This window comes from Erythrolamprus reginae, chromosome 6, assembly GCF_031021105.1.
Source record: "Erythrolamprus reginae isolate rEryReg1 chromosome 6, rEryReg1.hap1, whole genome shotgun sequence".
Taxonomy (NCBI): Eukaryota; Metazoa; Chordata; class Lepidosauria; order Squamata; family Dipsadidae; genus Erythrolamprus; species Erythrolamprus reginae.
This window is the reverse complement of record NC_091955.1, coordinates 33,150,845-33,169,494: the sequence shown is the minus strand read 5'-3', so window position 1 is coordinate 33,169,494 and position 18,650 is coordinate 33,150,845. Positions and strand designations below refer to the sequence as shown.

Below are 18,650 nucleotides of genomic sequence, written 5' to 3'. Positions count from 1 at the left end.
GTTCCTCTCTCTGAAATCTGCCCAGCTGGGTTTCGGATATGGCATCAGCCTCGACCCCAGGGAAGGGGGGGAGGAGTGGCTATTATAGCCAGGGAAAGCCTGTGCCTGCGTAGACTCATTGCTCCAGAGATTGCGGGTTGCGAGTCCCTCCTCGTGAAGTTGGACCTAGGGGTTCAGGTGGGCTTGTTACTCACGTACCTGCCTCCCAGCTGCGTGTCAACAGCCCTGCCTGTGCTGCTAGAGGAGGTGGCCGGGCTGGCGGTGAAGTTCCCTAGGCTTATGGTCTTGGGGGACCTCAACCTGCCGTTGCTCGGTGGATCCTCTGGGCTGGCACAGGAGTTCATGGCCACCATGGCAGCCATGGACCTGACTCAAGTAGTGCAGGGTCCGACTCATAAGGGGGGGCACGCACCCGACATGGTATTCCTCTCTGAGCAACTGAGTAATGGTCTGAGATTAAGGGGCTTAGAAGTATTGCCTTACCATTTTCTACTGCGGCTTGACTTCCTGGCTCCAATCCTCCCTCACAGGGAGGCGGAACCGATTAAGTTGTTCCGCCCCAGGCGCCTGATGGATCCAGAAGGCTTTCAGAAGGCGCTTGGGGCTCTTCCAGATGCACTCATCCACAATTCGGCAGAGTCTCTGGCTGAGGCCTGGAACAAGGCTGCAGCGGAGGCCCTTGACCGAATTGCACCGCTGCGACCTCTCCACGGCACTAGACCCCGTAGAGCTCCATGGTTCAACGAGGAGCTCCGGGAGTTGAAACGCCAGAAGAGACGTCTAGAGAAGCGATGGAGGAAGAGTAAGTCCGAATCCGATCGAACACTTGTAAGAGCTCATATTATGACTTACAAAGTGGCACTCAAGGCAGCAAGATGCGTGTATCATGCCACCTTGATTGCATCAGCGGAATCCCACCCGGCCGCTCTGTTCAGGGTAACCCGCTCCCTTCTTAACCAGGGGGGAGTTGGGGAGCCCTTGCAGAGTAGTGCCAAGGATTTTAACACATTTTTCGCTGATAAAATTGCTCGGATTCGAGCGGACCTCGACTCCAATTGTAAAAAAGAGTCAACTGACAACGAGTCAGTCGAGGTGACTGGGGCTAAACGTTTTTGTCCATCTGTCTGGGAGAGGTTTGACTTGGTGACACCTAAGGAAGTGGACAAGGCCATTGGAGCTGTGTGTTCCGCCACCTGTCTACTGGATCCGTGTCCCTCTTGGTTGGTTTCGGCCAGTCGAGAGGTGACGCGGAGCTGGGTCCGGGAGATTGTCAACGCCTCTTTGGGGAGTGGGTCCTTTCCGGCTCCTTATAAGGAGGCACTTGTGCGCCCCCTCCTCAAGAAGCCTTCCCTGGACCCAGCCATACTCAATAACTACCGTCCAGTCTCCAACCTTCCCTTTATGGGGAAGGTTGTTGAGAAGGTGGTGGCACTTCAGCTCCAGCGGTCCTTGGAAGAAGCCGATTATCTAGGTCCTCAGCAGTCTGGATTCAGGCCCGGCTACAGCACGGAAACTGCTTTGGTCGCGTTGATGGATGATCTCTGGCGGGCCCAGGACAGGGGCTTGTCCTCTGTCCTGGTGCTTCTTGACCTCTCAGCGGCTTTCGATACCATCGACCATGGTATCCTTCTGCACCAACTAAAGGGGTTGGGAGTGGGAGGCACTGTTCTTCAGTGGTTCTCCTCATACCTCTCTGGTCGGTCGCAGTCGGTGTTAGTAGGGGATCAGAGGTCAACCTCTAGGTCTCTCCCTTGTGGGGTGCCTCAGGGGTCGGTCCTCTCTCCCCTGCTATTTAATATCTACATGAAACCGCTAGGTGAGATCATCCAAGGGCATGGGGTAAGGTATCATCAATACGCCGATGATACCCAGTTATACATCTCCACCCCATGTCCAGCCAACGAAGCAGTGGAAGTGATGGGCCAGTGCCTGGAGGATGTTAGGGCCTGGATGAGTGTCAACAAGCTCAAACTCAACCCAGACAAGACGGAGTGGCTGTGGATCTTACCTCCCAAGGACAACTCCATCTGTCCATCCATTACCCTGGGGGGAGAATCACTGGCCCCCTCAGAGAAGGTTCGCAACTTGGGCGTCCTCCTCGATCCACAGCTGACATTAGGGAAACATCTTTCAGCTGTGGCGAGGGGGACGTTTGCCCAGGTTCGCCTTTTGCACCAGTTGCGACCCTACTTGGACCGGGAGTCACTGCTCACAGTCACTCATGCCCTCATCACCTTGAGGCTTGACTACTGTAACGCTCTCTACATGGGGCTACCTTTGAAAAATGTTCGGAAACTTCAGATTGTGCAGAATGCAGCTGCGAGAGCAATCATGGGCTTTCCCAAATATGCCCATGTTACACCAACACTCCGCAGTCTGCATTGGTTGCCGATCAGTTTACGGTCACAATTCAGTGTTGGTTATGACCTATAAAGCCCTTCATGGCACCGGACCAGATTACATCAGGGACTGCCTTCTGCTGCATGAATCCCAGCGACCAGTTAGGTCCCACAGAGTGGATCTTCTCTGGGTCCCGGCAACTAAGCAATGTCGCCTGGCGGGCTCCAGGGGAAGAGCCTTCTCTGTGGCGGCCCCAGCCCTCTGGAACCAACTCCCCCCAGAGATTAGAACTGCCCCCACCCTCCTTGCCTTTCGTAAACAACTTAAAACCCACCTCTGCCGCCAAGCATGGGGGAATTGAGATCCTCTTTCCCCCTAGGCCTTTACAATTCTATGCATGGTATGTATGTATGTATGTTTGGTTTTTATATTAATTGATTTTTAATCATCAATACCAAATTACTATTGTACACTGTTTTATTGTCGCTGTTAGCCGCCCCGAGTCTCTGGAGAGGGGCGGCATACAAATCCAATAAATAAATAAAATAGATCCACATATTCTCCCTTCCAAATCCGCTCTCTAATGGCGGGATGCAGGTGAAAACCTAAAGGTGTGGAGGGTAACCCCCCGAGGAATGGACACTGCCCATACCGAAGCCAAGGGGCCTGGCACCGTGGAAGCCCCCACAGTCCCCTCGCCCGACCCTGTCGAGGGCACTGAAGCCATCAAAGGGGCCTGGGCTGTTGCAGTAGCAGTGGGAGAAGCCCGCACCTGACTGCAGGTGAGGGCTGGACTACCCATGAATGTGTTGACCCCACTCCCTCAAACCGGTGGCAAAAGAACCTGCCTGGCCCGAGGGAGGGGCGGTGTAAGTGTTGGGTGCAGTGCTGTCTCACCTGACCCCAACGGGGTAGAAGCCATCCATGACGACCCAGCTCCCGCTGAGCTAGCTGGTCATTGTCATCTGCCCGGTCTGGGCCGCTGGTTCACCTGGTGGCCTGCCATGGGCCGCTGGACTGATGGGATGATGCCCCCAGGCCTGTACACTGACCTCCAGCGTGTATCCAAGACATCCAATCTCTCAATTATCCTATACCAAGAATGAGCAGGTACATTAGGTTCAGTCAAAGGGGGGGATCCCTCACCCTGCTCCCCCTGCCTGGCCCTGACTTGAGCCTCCTCTTGTGCCAGCCGAGCCTTGACAGAGGGCCTCATGGCTCTCCTAGGCCTCGCCACCATCTCCATAAGTGGAGGTAGGGGCTTCTGCCTTTTAGGAGCCATAACTACCAATAATAAAGCAAGAGTAAGGGAAAATTTACAAAAAACTCTGGCCTGTGAGGCCCACATAGTGCAGGCCCGCCTCAGGCCTAAGAGGCCGCACCGCAAATTGGGGCCTAAAGGATCAGGCCTACCGGGCCTGTAAGGCCACCCACCTCCCCCAAACCCCGGCCTAAGAAGGCCGAATGGGGAACTAGGATAGCACTATTTCTTGATCCTGGGGCCTCTGCCTTGTAGGGCAGAGAATTAACCTAGCAAGGTAAAATTCGAGCTCAAAACCCCTTTACTGGGATTTGCTCTGACAAATCCTGCCTTGTAAGGTAGAATTAACTTAGTGTGAGCAACAGGCTCGCCCCTGGGCCCCTAGGCTGAACAGGCTGAAGGCCTCAACCAGGCCTACAAGGCCACACACACCCGGCACCAGGCCATCCAAGGCCAAAATGGGGACCCCCCCCCGAGAGGGGAAAGGCAACCACCCAGGAAGATCCCCCCTGTATTCCAGGGGGGGTCTCCAAATTCTCCGTCCCCCCACGAATCCAAACCAGGCCTCGGTCCAAGTTGCAGCCTCCAAAATGACCGACGCCACGAGGCTGTCTTCAAGATGGCCGAGGGTGAAGAGCGAACCCCAGCCGGGTGTTCGCTTGCTCGTCGTCGGGGCGAAAAGGAGGCCCCAAGCCTGTGCAGCCTCTTTTATAGGGCTGGCAGGCTCCGCCCCCCGACGACGTCATCGGCCTGGGCCGATGACACAAAATGGCTGGGATCTCGCGAAATCTCGCAAGATCCCGGCCCTCAAAATGGCGGCTACGCCGAGGGCCGTGTCTCCCTGGCCCTGCGGCAAATCCAGGCCGGGGATGACTCACCGGCCGCGCATTTCAAGGTTTGTTTCAAAGAGTTGGTATTGGAAGATTGCATTTATGAGAAGTTGCTAAAAAGTTTGTTCTAAATGCTCTTTATTGTCTATATGAAACTAACTACTGTATATTAGTGAATGGCAAAGTCCTCGTTGAGGGGCAGCATATAAATCCAGTAAGTAAGTAAGTAAGTAAGTAAGTAAGTAAGTAAGTAAGTAAGTAAGTAAGTAAGTAAGTAAGTAAGTAAGTAAAACTGACATCCCTTTTTTTCAATATAGGAATTGATTAAATTAGTATTTAGTGGAGAGTGCTTGTTGACATATATTCAGAGAGCAAAGAACATTTGTATTAAATCAGTTGATATGAGAGCTAACATCTTTCCCAGATACAATAGCCTTGTCACAATAGATATTCTTTAATAGCCTTAATGTTAAATTATTATCACACTTCTGTTGTATAATTCCAACTAAGTGTGATTATCAGCTGTGGTGGTGCAGTGGTGAGAAAGCAATACTGCAGCCTACTTCTGCTGACTGCAGTTTGGAAGATCGAATCTCACCAAGCTCAAGGTTGATTCAGCCTTCCATGCTTCCAAGGTTGGTAAAATGAGGATTGTTGGAAGCATTATGCTGACTCTGTAAACCACTTAGAGAGGACTGTAAAAAGCACTGTAAAGCGGTATATAAGACTAAGTGCTATTGCTATTACATATTTCAATCTAGTACACAATTCATTTACTTAGCTTCTTAAGTTCATGTTTATTGGTGAACAACTATAACTTGATGCCCAATTAGCCAATAATCATTTCTTGGGGAAAGAGGTCCTAAAAAGCTCTAATCAATAATATTTAAGCGGTTATCTGCTTCATTATAGCCTCAACACCAGTGGTCCCCAAACTACGGCCCGCGGGCCACATGCGGCCCACTGAGGGCATTTATCCAGCCTGCGGGTGAGTGACAGGAGCACAGGATGTCTCCGCATCCTGAGCTCCTGGCCACTGCTCCCTCTAGCCTGTGTGGTCATGCAGCCGTGCAGGCAAAAAACAAACTCCGTGCGGGTTTTTCAAACCCCGCGCGGTACAGCCGGCGCTGTTTCTCCCTCCCGACAGCTGATCTGCTGTTGGCCGGGAGAAACCCCCATGGGCTCTGAGCCCCACCTGGCTTCTCCGGCTGTGTCTGGAGACCACGCCCCGCCCACTCCTGCTGATATTCTTCATGTCTCCGGGATGAAACAGGAAGCAAAAAACCCCCCCAGGAAACAAGAGGCAGCGGTTGGATGGCCTCACCACCTGCGCGCAGAAGTGACACTCTGGGGAAAAAGCGGTGGGCATAGACTTCTGCCTACACTGGAGCTGTTGCCTCGCCCTCTCTCCATCTTTCCCATAAGTTGACTTGTGGGGAGTCTCATCTTTTTAGCAGAGAGAGAGACAGAGACTCACCCCCTCAAATTCATTCATTCTGCCTGCTTAGACTTTTTAATATTGGAATTGTTCATTGAAACAATAAGTGATCACACTACATGGGTCTCAGCTATGTGTTAAATTAAAAAAGCTTTCTTGCAGGATCATTTGTAGGGATAAGAAAAACGCCCTCATTAAAAAACACCTTGTTATTTGGAGTCTTCTCATTTTTCAAGAATTCTCTCATATTTTTTAGACATTGGCTTCGTTAAATATTAAGCATACTTTAAATACAGATTGATAATTTGGGTGTTCGCGGCGGAGCCTCTCCCACCCCTCACCCTCCAAGGCGCATGGCGGGGCACAGAAGTTTTTGTGAGAGAGAGGGAAAAGAGAGAGAGAGAGAAAGAAAGGAAAGGGAAAGGGAGGGAAGGAATGAAAGAGAAGTGGAGAGGAATGAAGGAGGGAAGGAAAAAAGGAAGGAAGGAAAGAAGGAAGGAAGGAGAAATGGAGGGAACAAGGAAGGAAGGAAGGAAGGAAGGATGAAATGAATGGAGGGACAGAAGAAGGAAGGACTGTTTTGGGAGGGGTAATTTTTTTCCTCTTAACATATATTCAAACAACACAGTGTACCATCTAATTTTTCATGAATAAAATGCGGTATTTTGTTAGTAACTAATATCAATCATCAAAAAAGTTGCAAAAGTTTTTTTCTCTAATTTTGTCATCCAGTTACATTCATTTTCTTTTAATTAAATTCCCTCCTTAAAGTTCCCTAAGTGCTTGCTTCTTTCTTTATACATTTTTCTATAAGCCAAGAAAACCTTGTATAGCCAATCAGATGTTAACAAAAGAAAATTAAAAACAAAATATAAACATATGTGAATTTCTAAATAGTACGTTCCCATTTTGTTTTTTTCTTTAAAATAAGGTATGTGCAGTGTGCATAGGGATTTGTTCATAGGTTTTTTTATAGTCTGGCCCTCCAACAGTCTGAGGGACAGTGAACTGGCCCCCTGTGTAAAAAGTTTGGGGACCCCTGCTCAACACCTTTTCATCTGATTAAGCTGTTCTGCTATATTGGCTATAAGAGTAGGGTAGGGGCTAGAATACCTTATTGTGACTAAAGACATCTGTCCTTCACCAATGATGAAAACTAAATTGTGACTTCACAACAGAAACTCTGTCCTTTTATACTTGAATTGTGGCATTATACCAAAATACATGAATGCTAGATTTTTCATTGTAAGATTGTGATGCTAATTTTGTTGGTCTTCATTGCCGTATCTACAGATGTTTATGGTGACAATCTCCATTTTATGGAACAATTTTTTGATAGAAGATAGGCAAGCCCACACTGAAATGTTTCTTTTTTCTCAAAGTAATATTTAATTTATTTAATATTATTGACATGCAATTGCATATAAAATATTAGTCTTGCTTATAAAATTAATGATGTCCATTTGAATAATTGAAATGAAATAATACATTCTTGAAAACATTGTTAATAGTAAAAAGGAGGATAGAATGTATATATTTGCTTCAGATATTAAGAATCTCCAGTGATTTTTTTTGTATCTGGCAAAACAACAACAACAAATGATCAGAAATGTGTTATGTATATTTGGTCAAATAATGCTGGTTGTTCTGATGTGCTAATTTGTGAAACTTTGCTATTCGTTTCTCTCATTTTTTCCCTGCTGAAGTGGCACACTTAAAACAGTGACCATTAAAGTATTGTTCTTCTATTAAAACAATTTCCTTTTAAAAATGATTTTTAAATGAAATTTAAAATTACATAGAAATTTAATTCATGAGACAAAAATAATATATTAGCTGAAATCCTGCCCTTAATCTTATGAAAATCTTTAATTTCTTTCTTTATATTTTATTTTTTTTCTGAAATGAGCTTGTCAATACTAGCATTTGTGTTAAAGCCACTTTTTATTTTTAGTTTATCATTTCAGTTTTGAAAAGACAGTTGTGATATTTGCACATATATATATATATATACATTTAGCCATTCTTCAGAAATAAGAAAATATTCTAAAGACTATGTAAAATCTCATTTAAATATTTGTTTTAATACCTGTTTTTCAAATAGTAGTTGCTTCCTCCTATTGCTAGTTGTAGCTTCCTCCTATTGATCTTTGAACAAATTTTTCAGGAGAGATTATATTATGTAGGTTGGTGACCTTTAATTGAAATTTGGCAAAATGAAATTGAATTTTACTACATGTTGATATATTGGGAAACTATATCATCTTTATTGTTAGCATTAATCCATTAACAATACTGAGCTCATTATATGAACCCCTTACTTTTCTATATTATTGGAGCTCTCTTTCATTTTATAGCTGGCTTAAGCCCTGCTGAGATTCAGCAGTTATGGAAAGAAGTTACTGGAGTTCACAGTATGGAAGACAATGGCATTAAGCATGGAGGGCTAGACCTCACTACTAACAATTCTTCTTCTACTACCTCCTCTACCACTTCCAAAGCATCACCACCAATAATTCATCAGTCCATAGTGAATGGACAGTCATCAGTTTTAAATGCAAGACGAGACAGGTAATAACAGAATTCATCTGCTTTTTCATCTGGTATGGCTCACACAATTAATTTAAAATTGAGCAAGATGTTGCTTTGAACCTAGTCATTTTGATTTAGTTTTAAAAATTGATTATTTTCATCAGTTTTAACCAATGAAGAGAATGATCATATTTTCCCTGTCTGATTTATGGATTTATTATTGTTCTTTGGATGTGTTTTTTTCCCTGCCTTATAGCACACAAGGATGACCTTGGAAGAGGGATTCCCTAAATAAACCAATTATGCAATGTAATTTTAAAAAATATATATTTAGTCCATTCTTCCTTCAAGAGCATATTTCAGTACACATGAATTTCTATTCTCTTTATCCTTATAGAGTTAAACTAAGAGATTGTGAAAGGACCAGATTCATTCAGCCATATTAAATTTAAAACCTGATCTCCACCTCTTCAAGCCATTATATAAAATTGGACTTATTTTATTTAAGTGATCTTATTTATGGGTTACATATAAGCCACACTGTAACTAAAGGACATCATACAAACTTATGAAGTGGTATCAGTAGTGTGCCATTAGTGATAAATAGCAACTGATTTTTCTGATCAAAATTGTTAATTGCTTGTGAACATTGGACTGGATACATAGGATCATAGTCTATCCAAGTACACCATTTGGGATTTGAGTTTCTAGATCCAAGCCACTAATTCCAGTATTTTGTTATTAGTCAGCTAACAGGGGAACTTAAGTTATAGTTCTTAGCCTATTGGTGAGTAAAGTCTGTTGTATTCATTAACTTCAAATTTGCTGTAGCAAACATTGCAACATTAGTCATAATAATGTTACATGGACTGGAGACCATAATATTTATAAGCAATATTCACAAGGCAACCAAGAATTGCTTCCATGCACATATATCTAGTGCTTACATTCTATTGTTTGTGCATAACATTATTTCTGAAACATATAAGTTTTGTAGCAAGACTATAAACATATAGTATTATATTGTATTATATTTAGTGATATTTATCTATTATTTGTTTGTTTGTTTGTTTGTTCTTTAATAATAGTACAATAACTGAATTTAAACATGCCTGGGATAAACATATCCATCCTAAGATAAAATACAGGAAATAGTATAAGGGCAGACTAGATGGACCATGAAGCCTTTTTCTGCCGTCCGACTTCTATGTTTCCATATTTTATTTTATTTATTTAGTAAATTTATATGCCACTCATCTCATTGTCGAACTGGGTAGCTTACAATATTTATGAATTTTTCAAAAGAATAGCAGAGATAGTAGTACCATACTATGTTCAATAAAGTTAATTAAATGAAATCATATGTCCATTTCATTTCAAACAGTAGTAACTGTGGACAGACAGGGGGTTGGACTAGAAGACCTCCAAGGTCCCTTCCAACTCTGCTGCTGTTGTTATTGTTGTTGTTATTATTATTATTATTATTATTATTATTATTATTATTATTATCATTATGTTATGTATTAGTATCAATTTAACAATAGATAAGATAATGAACATGGCTGTAATTTTAATGGTTATTGCACAATATATACTTGCACCCAGTTTCTCCGCAGTGAGAAATTCAATGATGACACGCTGCTGGTAATGTGCATCACATACATACGCCATTTTGAAACACTGCTGCAGCTACGCTATCTGTCTGAAGAAATGCAAAATTTACACATGCACTCCTGACAATTCAAATAATGTATATCACATTTGTACCATTACTGTAGGCTGAGGAAAAAAAGGGGATGTGCATTACTTTCTGGGCGACGCTCATACAAAGCCATAGTTTCAACAATAGTTTCATCAGGTCTAATGCCTTCAAATATTTTCCTTTTTTGTGGCTTCAGCAGCACAATGTCCCTATTACTGCTCTTTGTAGCAGCATCTATATGACAGCTACATGTGTACTTGAGCATCCCCTATGTTAAACGGAAAGATTTATAGTGTCTTCATAGCCACTCTGACTTACCGAATTCTCAGAGGAATATGATTGCTTTAATGGTTGTGGTCATCAGCTAGTCTTCTGGGACACCAGTGCCACCAGCTGAAAACTCAGGAGGAGAAGCTTCTGTTCCTTCTGGCCACCAGTATGAGGTTGTTGTTGAAGATATTTCCTTTGCTATATTAGAGTATGTATTAACCCTCCCATCAACACTGGGCCCTAATTTAACCTCATGGTTTCAGCTGCTGGCATTGCTACTACCACAGGAATAGTGGTCAACTTTAAGGAAAATAACCTTTGTGCAGCTATTATCTTCATGTTCCGCTGTCATATTTGGCCCTTACTTTCCCTTTCACCCCTTAGTAGCTCCTCTGCCATTCCAGGCCTTTGAGACCTAGGTTTTTAAAAGAAAGACATCCATAAGCTGGGGAATGGGGGTGGGGATGTAACAGTAGCAAAGCTGCAAAAGAAATTGATTTTAAAAAGTGGAGCTCTGTTAATAAATACTAGCAACCCATGCCCCAATTGGTCATCCTTTCACAGATATTTCCTTAGCTAGTCAGAGAAACAATGACCACAGGTAGACAAAAATGCAGTGGGTGTAGGAGTTAGTTTCAGTTTCCAACCAGCTCTCCATTTATTCGGAAAGTGTTAGAAATTACTTCTTCTTCAGCTGACCCAGAAAACTGCCTGGCGTTTAATAAATTTTGCAAGGTGGTGATGAAGAATAAATGGTGTTGTGAACCATGAGGAAAATTACACCTCTGCTCCACATCCCAGCATGTCCCCAAGATCAGGGGATCTTGGCAGTTCACTTCCTCCCACGCCACGTGGCTGTGCCTCATGGTGTGCACACATGCAGAGTGCCAATTTTTTAAAAATAAATTCTCCCCCCTGCCCCCCAAAAGCTGAAAACAAAATGACAATGCATGCACAGTGCTGAAAACTCGACTCTTGCGCATGCACAGAAGGGGGGGAAATTGATTTTTTTTAAATCCCCCCAAAATAAAATAAAACATGACGGCATCCACAGATTGGCACTAACCAAACTGATTCTATAACAATAGGTTGCTATCAGTTTGGGTGAACCAGTCCGAACCAGGAGAAACCCACCTCTGCCCAAGACCCTTTCTCTCCATGGAGAAAAAGAACTGATCTATCAACATTTGGTATTCCCAGACACCTCTATCTCATCAACAGGCATTTGATCCTTTCCCTTTCTATCTACCATTTTTAAAAGATTTCAAATTTCAGCCTTAATTCCAAAGCAGCCAATCACCTGTCTATTGTCAGGTTTGCTTCCAGCCAATTGGTGCAGGAACCAGAGGAAGATGGAAAAGAGGCCGGAGGTGTGGCTCTCCCATTTTCCTTGCACCATGCAACCTACAGGTTTTTGGGAGTATAGTCAGCAATCATAGTAGTGCTGAAGCAGCCACAGCTTTTCCAAATTTAATTGCAAGATAAGTCTTGTATCCTCACATTTTGTAGGTTAGTGCATTTGAGTTACCTTGGTTCAATAATTTTTACCCTGTGTTTTCCAATTTCACGAACTGAAGGTTACAGACACAAGAATTTGAGTTATATATAGATATTCACTTGAGTAAGCAAAATTGTACACATACAATACATCTAATTGGAAATATAAATTTTCTGCATATAAACAAACTTCCTATATTGGAAGGGGAAGGAAAAATGTATTTTGATCTTTTAAGAGGTATGAGTTTAAAAATAACAGATGGATAAGGAAATTTGTCTCCCCTCCCCCCTTATATGTCATTTTATTGTTTTAAATAAAAATAAAAGCACCCTAAAAGGCTCCTAAATGGGATAGGGAATTTCCTGTGGAAGACAGCAAGATACTCTCCATCTGTGGCTGCAATAGTAATCCATTCCAGTAATTTATCAGTTGGTTACAGCAAAAGTCCTGGTCCTCTATGGTAGCAAATCACAGGCTTTGACCTTTAAAACTTGCTAATTTCTTTCCCCGGGAGACTCCACCCTAAACAGGATCAATAGAAGCATGGCTGAACCTAGGATGAGAAGAAACAACTAAACTTAAAAGAGGACATTTTTTACTCGGAACAGCTTGAATCAGTACAGTTCACTATAAGTACTGGATGAATTCAGAATATTTTGTCTCAACTGTGAAACAAAAGACTGAAAATATAGTGCATTTTATCAAAAAGGATCAAGTCTTTGTTAATAAATTTTATTTATAGCCAAATTCTTAATTTGAGGTCAAAAGTAAAACTGAGTGTACCATGCAGTAAAGTATTTCTTTTCATTTTTCATTAACATTTCTGGTTATTTTCTTCTCTGAGCTGATTTGAACTTACAATTGAAATTTCAGCAGGAAGATTTTTGTGATTACCATAGGTTTATTGTTTTGGTACTTTTGATCCTTAATATAATATTTCAAATCGAACTGTTATGCTTTTGAGGTGAATCTTATGTCATATTCTTTTACTGCAGCTCAACACACGAGGAGGCTGGAGCCTCTCATACTCTCTATGGCCATGGAGTTTGCAAATGGCCTGGATGTGAAAGTATTTGTGAAGATTTTGGACAGTTTTTAAAGTAAGTTGTGTTTTTTTGAACTTGATCATAAGTTCTAAGATTACAAAGATATAAAACTGAGATGTAAATGGCATTGGTGATGTTACTTTTTAGTTGGCAAAATATATCACAAATAGAACACAAAAGACTGTTCCACAAATAGAATTGTTCCCCTTTCTCTTATCTAAAATAATTCTTAAAAAATTAGTAGCATGGTTTTAACTTGCCTCTTTGCAGAAATTTTCCTAGAAAATAACTTGTACTCAACTATATTATTTACAAAAGATAAGACAACTATGGGCCTGTGGGCCTCAGGCAGTGTGCTAGATGTTGTTGAGAATGGGATTCAGCACTATAGTTGATATCTTGGTGGAAGAAATAAGGGTGCTTAATTAGCATGTACAATCATTGTTCTTTCTGTGAAGCTGAATTCATTCATCAGTTCTTAAATGTAGTTTTCAAAGAAATCTTCACTATCGGAATACTCCATTATTAAGTTTCTAAAAAAAAGTGTTTGGCAGCTTCTCCCAAAATTAAGTCATGACAGCATGTCAAAATGTTGCCCTTTTGTACATGTGTTGATATCACATATCCATGCAAAGGGACAGGGCTTTGGTAATTCTGAAACAGCTACCTTTTTTATTTCTTGGCTTGCAAACACTGCTGAGAACTCCAGCACTTTTATAAAACTCAACTACCAAAGCTCCTGCTTACCTTAGTCTAAGACAATAACCTGCATTGAACAAGACTTCATGAGAGCACTACTTCTTAACCTTGAATATAGAGCCTTTACTCACAGGCATTCAGAGACTTCAGCTAGTCCAAAATGCAGCCGTGAGAGCTGTCATGGGCTTACCAAGGTTTGCCCATGAATCTACATCACTCCGCGAGCTGCATTGACTGCTGGTTGGTCTCCAAATCCAATTCAAAGTGTTGGTTACTGACTATAAAGCCCTACATGGCTTGGACAAAGTTATCTATGGGATCGTCTCCAACCTCATGTATCCCAGTGACCTTTTAAGGTGATTCGGGTATGAATGAATGTGAGTGTGAATGTGTGGTTTTTAAATGGATTATTTAAATTTTAATTTTTTAAAAAATTATGTAATATTGGACTTTGAATTTGAATTTATTTTTGTATTCTTTACTTTTATATGTTGTACGCTGCCCTGAGTCCTTGGAGAGGGATGGCATATAAATCCAATCAAATAAATAAATAAATTCCTTTTTTGCTCTGAAAGACTGGCAGCATAGGAGAAATACATTCGGTGTTAATTTGTATGCCAATTTTCCACAAGGAAATGTTGCAGTACTATGTTCAATCCAACAAATGTGAATGTGTTCACCAAAATACCACAGATTTTGCTACATATATTGAATACAAATATTTTGTAAGAATATCCTCCCACATTCTGGGTAGAAGTCAGTTACTAGAAAATTGATAAGTTGACTGCTCACTATCCAGTGGTGAAATCCAATTTTTTTTTACTATCGTTTCTGTGGGCTTGGTGTGCCTTGGTGTGCCACCCCACTCCATGAGAAGGATACTGCAAAATATTGGATTTATTTGATTCCCTCCCCACTTCTAGGAGAAAGATATTGCAAAATCTCCATTCCTACCCGTTCTGGGACCGGCCAGAGGTGGTATTTGCCAATTTTCTGAACTACTTAAAATTCCCGCTACCGGTTCTCCTGAACCAGCTGGATTTTACCCTTGCAACTATCCCTTAGAATCATCCCTTACTGGTACAAATACCAAAAAGAAAAAAAAAAGTATAGCTATAACATATGAGTATAATTCAAAACATTTAATAATATGTTTGAGAAGATAAAATGTGCATTAGAGAATTAGAGTTTCTCTATCATCCCACTCCATTATCAATTTTTATATTGACCCTTTGTTTAATTTTATATCCTGTTATACTACAAAATATAAAATAAAAATCCAGCATATTTATTTGCATTTAGTATGAATGGGTGGAGTGTATGTTTAAAATTAGGAGCAACATCAGAGAAAAATAAAATTATGAGCAAAGAATCTAACAATTTTATAAAGCTTGTGTAATTACAAACTTTATAAAATTATATTTTTTCTTATATTTTCTTTCTGTGTACTGTGAAAGGACTGGACACAAACGTAGTCAGTTGCTAAAACAGTCATACAGACAAATAATCCTAATGAAAAGTTATACATAGGTTTATATAGATGAGTAACTTCGCAAGCTGATGCTCTTATATTGTTGTGGGGCAACTAACAGGGTCAATGAACTACTTCATGCTTCATCAACAATTAAGTTAATTAGTTCATTTGAAATTGCACTGCTTTGTTGCCAGGATGTTGGTAGAAATGTTACAAATGGTATAAAGCCAGCGGAGGATAGACTCAGCAGTTTAACAGCAGAGCATAGAGGTACATCTCATAATGACTTTAGAAACAAGTGTTATTTTCATATGCCTGCAAGTTTACATACGTATATTTCTTAATATATTTTAAGGCAAATTATATTTGGCATTCTTTTAAAATTTACTCCTTTTATGAAAAAGATTTAGTTATATTTTTAAGAGTACTGTAATTCTATAACAGTAGTTTAGGAGAATATTATGATCTGTAATACTTCTGTTTATAGTTTAAAGAAGTTATACTGTTTGCCTCTGTGATTTAATTAAGCTGCTGAAAATTATTCCAGTTGAAAGTAACTCATATAACTGCATATATTGTTCTAAGAGTAATTGATAAAATACAGTGGTACCTCAAGATACGAACCTCTCGTCTTACGAACGACTCGTGATACGAACCCGGGGTTCAGAAAAAAATTGCCTCTTCGTACGAACTTTTTTTGTCTTACGAACGCCAAACCCGAACTTCTGTGGCGGGGCTGGTAAGGGGGGGAGCCGAGGGGGGAGCCAAGCCCAGCCCCGTGACATTTGCTTTCCTCCCGCCCGCAGCCGACTGATCGTGGGCTCCTTCGCAACCTCGGAGAGCTTCCTGGGCATGAAAGTTCGCGAATCCAACATGGACGAAAACCAGGAAGCTCTCCGAGGTCGGGAAGGAGCCCACGATCAGTCGGCTGCGGGTGGGAGGAAGGCGAATCCCCCGTGGGCTCCGTTACATCTTCCACTGCCAGCCAGGCCATGCTGGCGGCAGCGGAACAATCGCCTTCCTCCCGCCCGCAGCCGACTGACCGTGGGCTCCTTCCCGAGCTCCCTTCCTGAGCCTCTCGTTCTCTCTCCCCCCCCTCGCCCCTTTGCCTCCCTGTGTTCCTAGGAGAAGTGCTGGGGATTGAGGCAAGACAGACCTTCTGCTCCTCACCAGCACTTCTCCTAGGAACACAGGGGGGCGAAGGGGCGAGGGGGCGGAGAGAGAACGGGAAGCTCAGCATTCCGTCAGCCGCAGCGCTGGCTGTCAACTTTTCTTTTTAGCACTGGGCAGGAGCTGACTTGCCTCCCCAGTGCTAAAAAGAAAAGTTGACAGCCAGCGCTGCGACTGACGGAATGCTGAGCTTCCCGTTCTCTCTCCGCCCCCTCGCCCCTTCCGGTTTCGGCGTTCCCAGCTGTCTCCGAATGCCAAGCACCAAAGCCGAACTTCCGCGTTCGGCTTCAGGAGACAGCTGGGAAGCGGCGCGGCTCTTTTAAAAGGTGACAGCCGGCCTGGGGGGCTTCCCAGCAGCCCCCTGAACCCTGAACCCGGGTTCAGGGGGGTGCTGGGAAGCCCCCCAGGCCGGCTGTCACCTTTTAAAACAGCCGCGCGGCTTCCCAGCAGTCGCTGAAAGCTGTTTTTTTGCGGGGGTTTTTTTGGTTGCACGGATTAATTGACTTTACATTGTTTCCTATGGGAAACAATGTTTCGTCTTACGAACCTTTCATCTTATGAACCTCCCCCTGGCACCAATTAAGTTCGTATCTAAAGGTACCACTGTAGTTGTAACTGGCTTTGCTCCATTTTTTTCTGAAATAGGCTGTTCAAATGTACAGTATATGTCATTTCCATGTGCTATATCAATGCTTAATTTTCTATCATTGTCACATACCTTGATGTATAAATTCAAAGAGTTCTTGTGGACTGTATACAACCTAGAAATCATAGGATTCATTTTCATTCAAAGAAAAACCTCAAGTACTGTTCTGGTTTTAGGCTCATACAGATAATAATTGGAATAAATGATTGCTCGGTGCATCTCATTGTAAAAACACATCTTTATTTTTCCTTATTCTCTCATTAATACACCAACTTTGCACGCAGTGTTTTCTTTCCTCATCTCTATCTTTAGCAATTAAGTAGATTAGCTTGGTAGTAACATAAAAACATTCCAGAAGCCATTCTAAAATTTATGGGCTAATCAGTGCTAGCCAGGAGTCATACACTCCAGAGCGTGTCCTGGATGCGTCCAGTTTGGGATTGCAAGATTGAACGAAATCAGCTTCTTTTCCATTCACACCCGGATGTGAGGTAACTGATTAACCAGTTCCTCACCTTCTAATATTTTTTTCCTTACACTTGTTCCTTCTCTTCTGAAAACATCTGAAGTAAGGGTTAATCCACCTCAGGTTCTCCTCACTAGATCCTGAATGCATCTCTACATCATTTGCCTCCCCCTCTGAACTAACCTCCCTTTCTATCTGTAAATCAAGCCCGTCTGCCAATTCAAAACTGCTCTCCACTTTGGAATCTGAATAATACTCAGGCTGAACGGGAGTATACACAACAAGTACATTATTGTGCTTTTCTTAGATTTAAACTCCCAATTATAAAGACATAAAATTCATCTATTTTGTGGAAACAGTGATATGTTTTACAGTCATCTGAATCTGCTTATATCTGCTCTTAGTCTCTTTCACTGCAAAGACCCATTTTAATTTTAAAAGATCCTTTTATATAAATTCAGTTTCAATTTAAAGATAAAAGAACAAGTTACAATTTCTACAATCCATTAATTAGGCATTACATGTCTAATGGCAGCATTTTTGAAAGACTTGTTCCTATGTACTCTTTGCCAGAATGCAATAAGTTGCGACATGATCTAATAGATCTAATGCATCTAATAGATCTAATGCAAGTATATTGTACTGAAATAAAATATTCATGAAGAATGCTCTCCAGATCTAGTTTTTGTTTTCAGAAACATCCTAATAGACTAACGATACTTGTAATGTATATAGTAATCTTAACTTAAAAACAAGAAGACCTGTTTAAATGGATGGTTTTATGCTTGATTTATTATATTGTGTGTATGTGTGTTACTTTTGTTTATAATTAGAAAAAAATGTTGTACTACGGTAAGTTATTTCAAAAGGTTTCATTTTAAGGAAATGACAGCTTTGTTTCTCATATTTAATGCAAGATTTGGAGTAAAAATAATTTTCAGAATATGATTTATAGCTACAGTATAAAAATATAAAATATAAAAATCCATTAATTGGCAGGTTCTTCATTCATTCCTTCCTCAACCTTATCTGTTGCCAGTAGATATGACTTTGGTTCTCAGGAGAAAGTTCTTTGTTGTGTCTGGTAACACATTACAATATCCTCCCCCCCCCCCTTCTGCCTCTGTATGGCAACTGAAGAACAGAAAGATGGCTGTGGTCAGGTTCAGTTCAAAGCTGACACCAAGAGACTCAGCAGATGTCAGAATTTTAGAAAATTATGTCTGTTTGATGTAACTAATACTAACTTGGATTTCTGCAGCCCATTTATGTTTTTAT

At 41.8% G+C, this 18,650-nt stretch overlaps 1 protein-coding gene across 5 annotated transcripts in view; it reads left to right on the top strand.

The window, feature by feature from the left end:
* Positions 1-18,650, top strand: part of FOXP2 (forkhead box P2) — a 792,940-nt gene that overhangs the window by 686,431 nt on the left and 87,859 nt on the right. For all 5 annotated transcript variants that reach the window (XM_070755486.1, XM_070755485.1, XM_070755487.1 and 2 more), the window contains 2 exons: positions 8,227-8,440; positions 12,867-12,971. In XM_070755486.1, the coding sequence (XP_070611587.1) occupies positions 8,227-8,440; positions 12,867-12,971 (319 nt within the window). The remainder of the gene's footprint in view (positions 1-8,226; positions 8,441-12,866; positions 12,972-18,650) is intronic.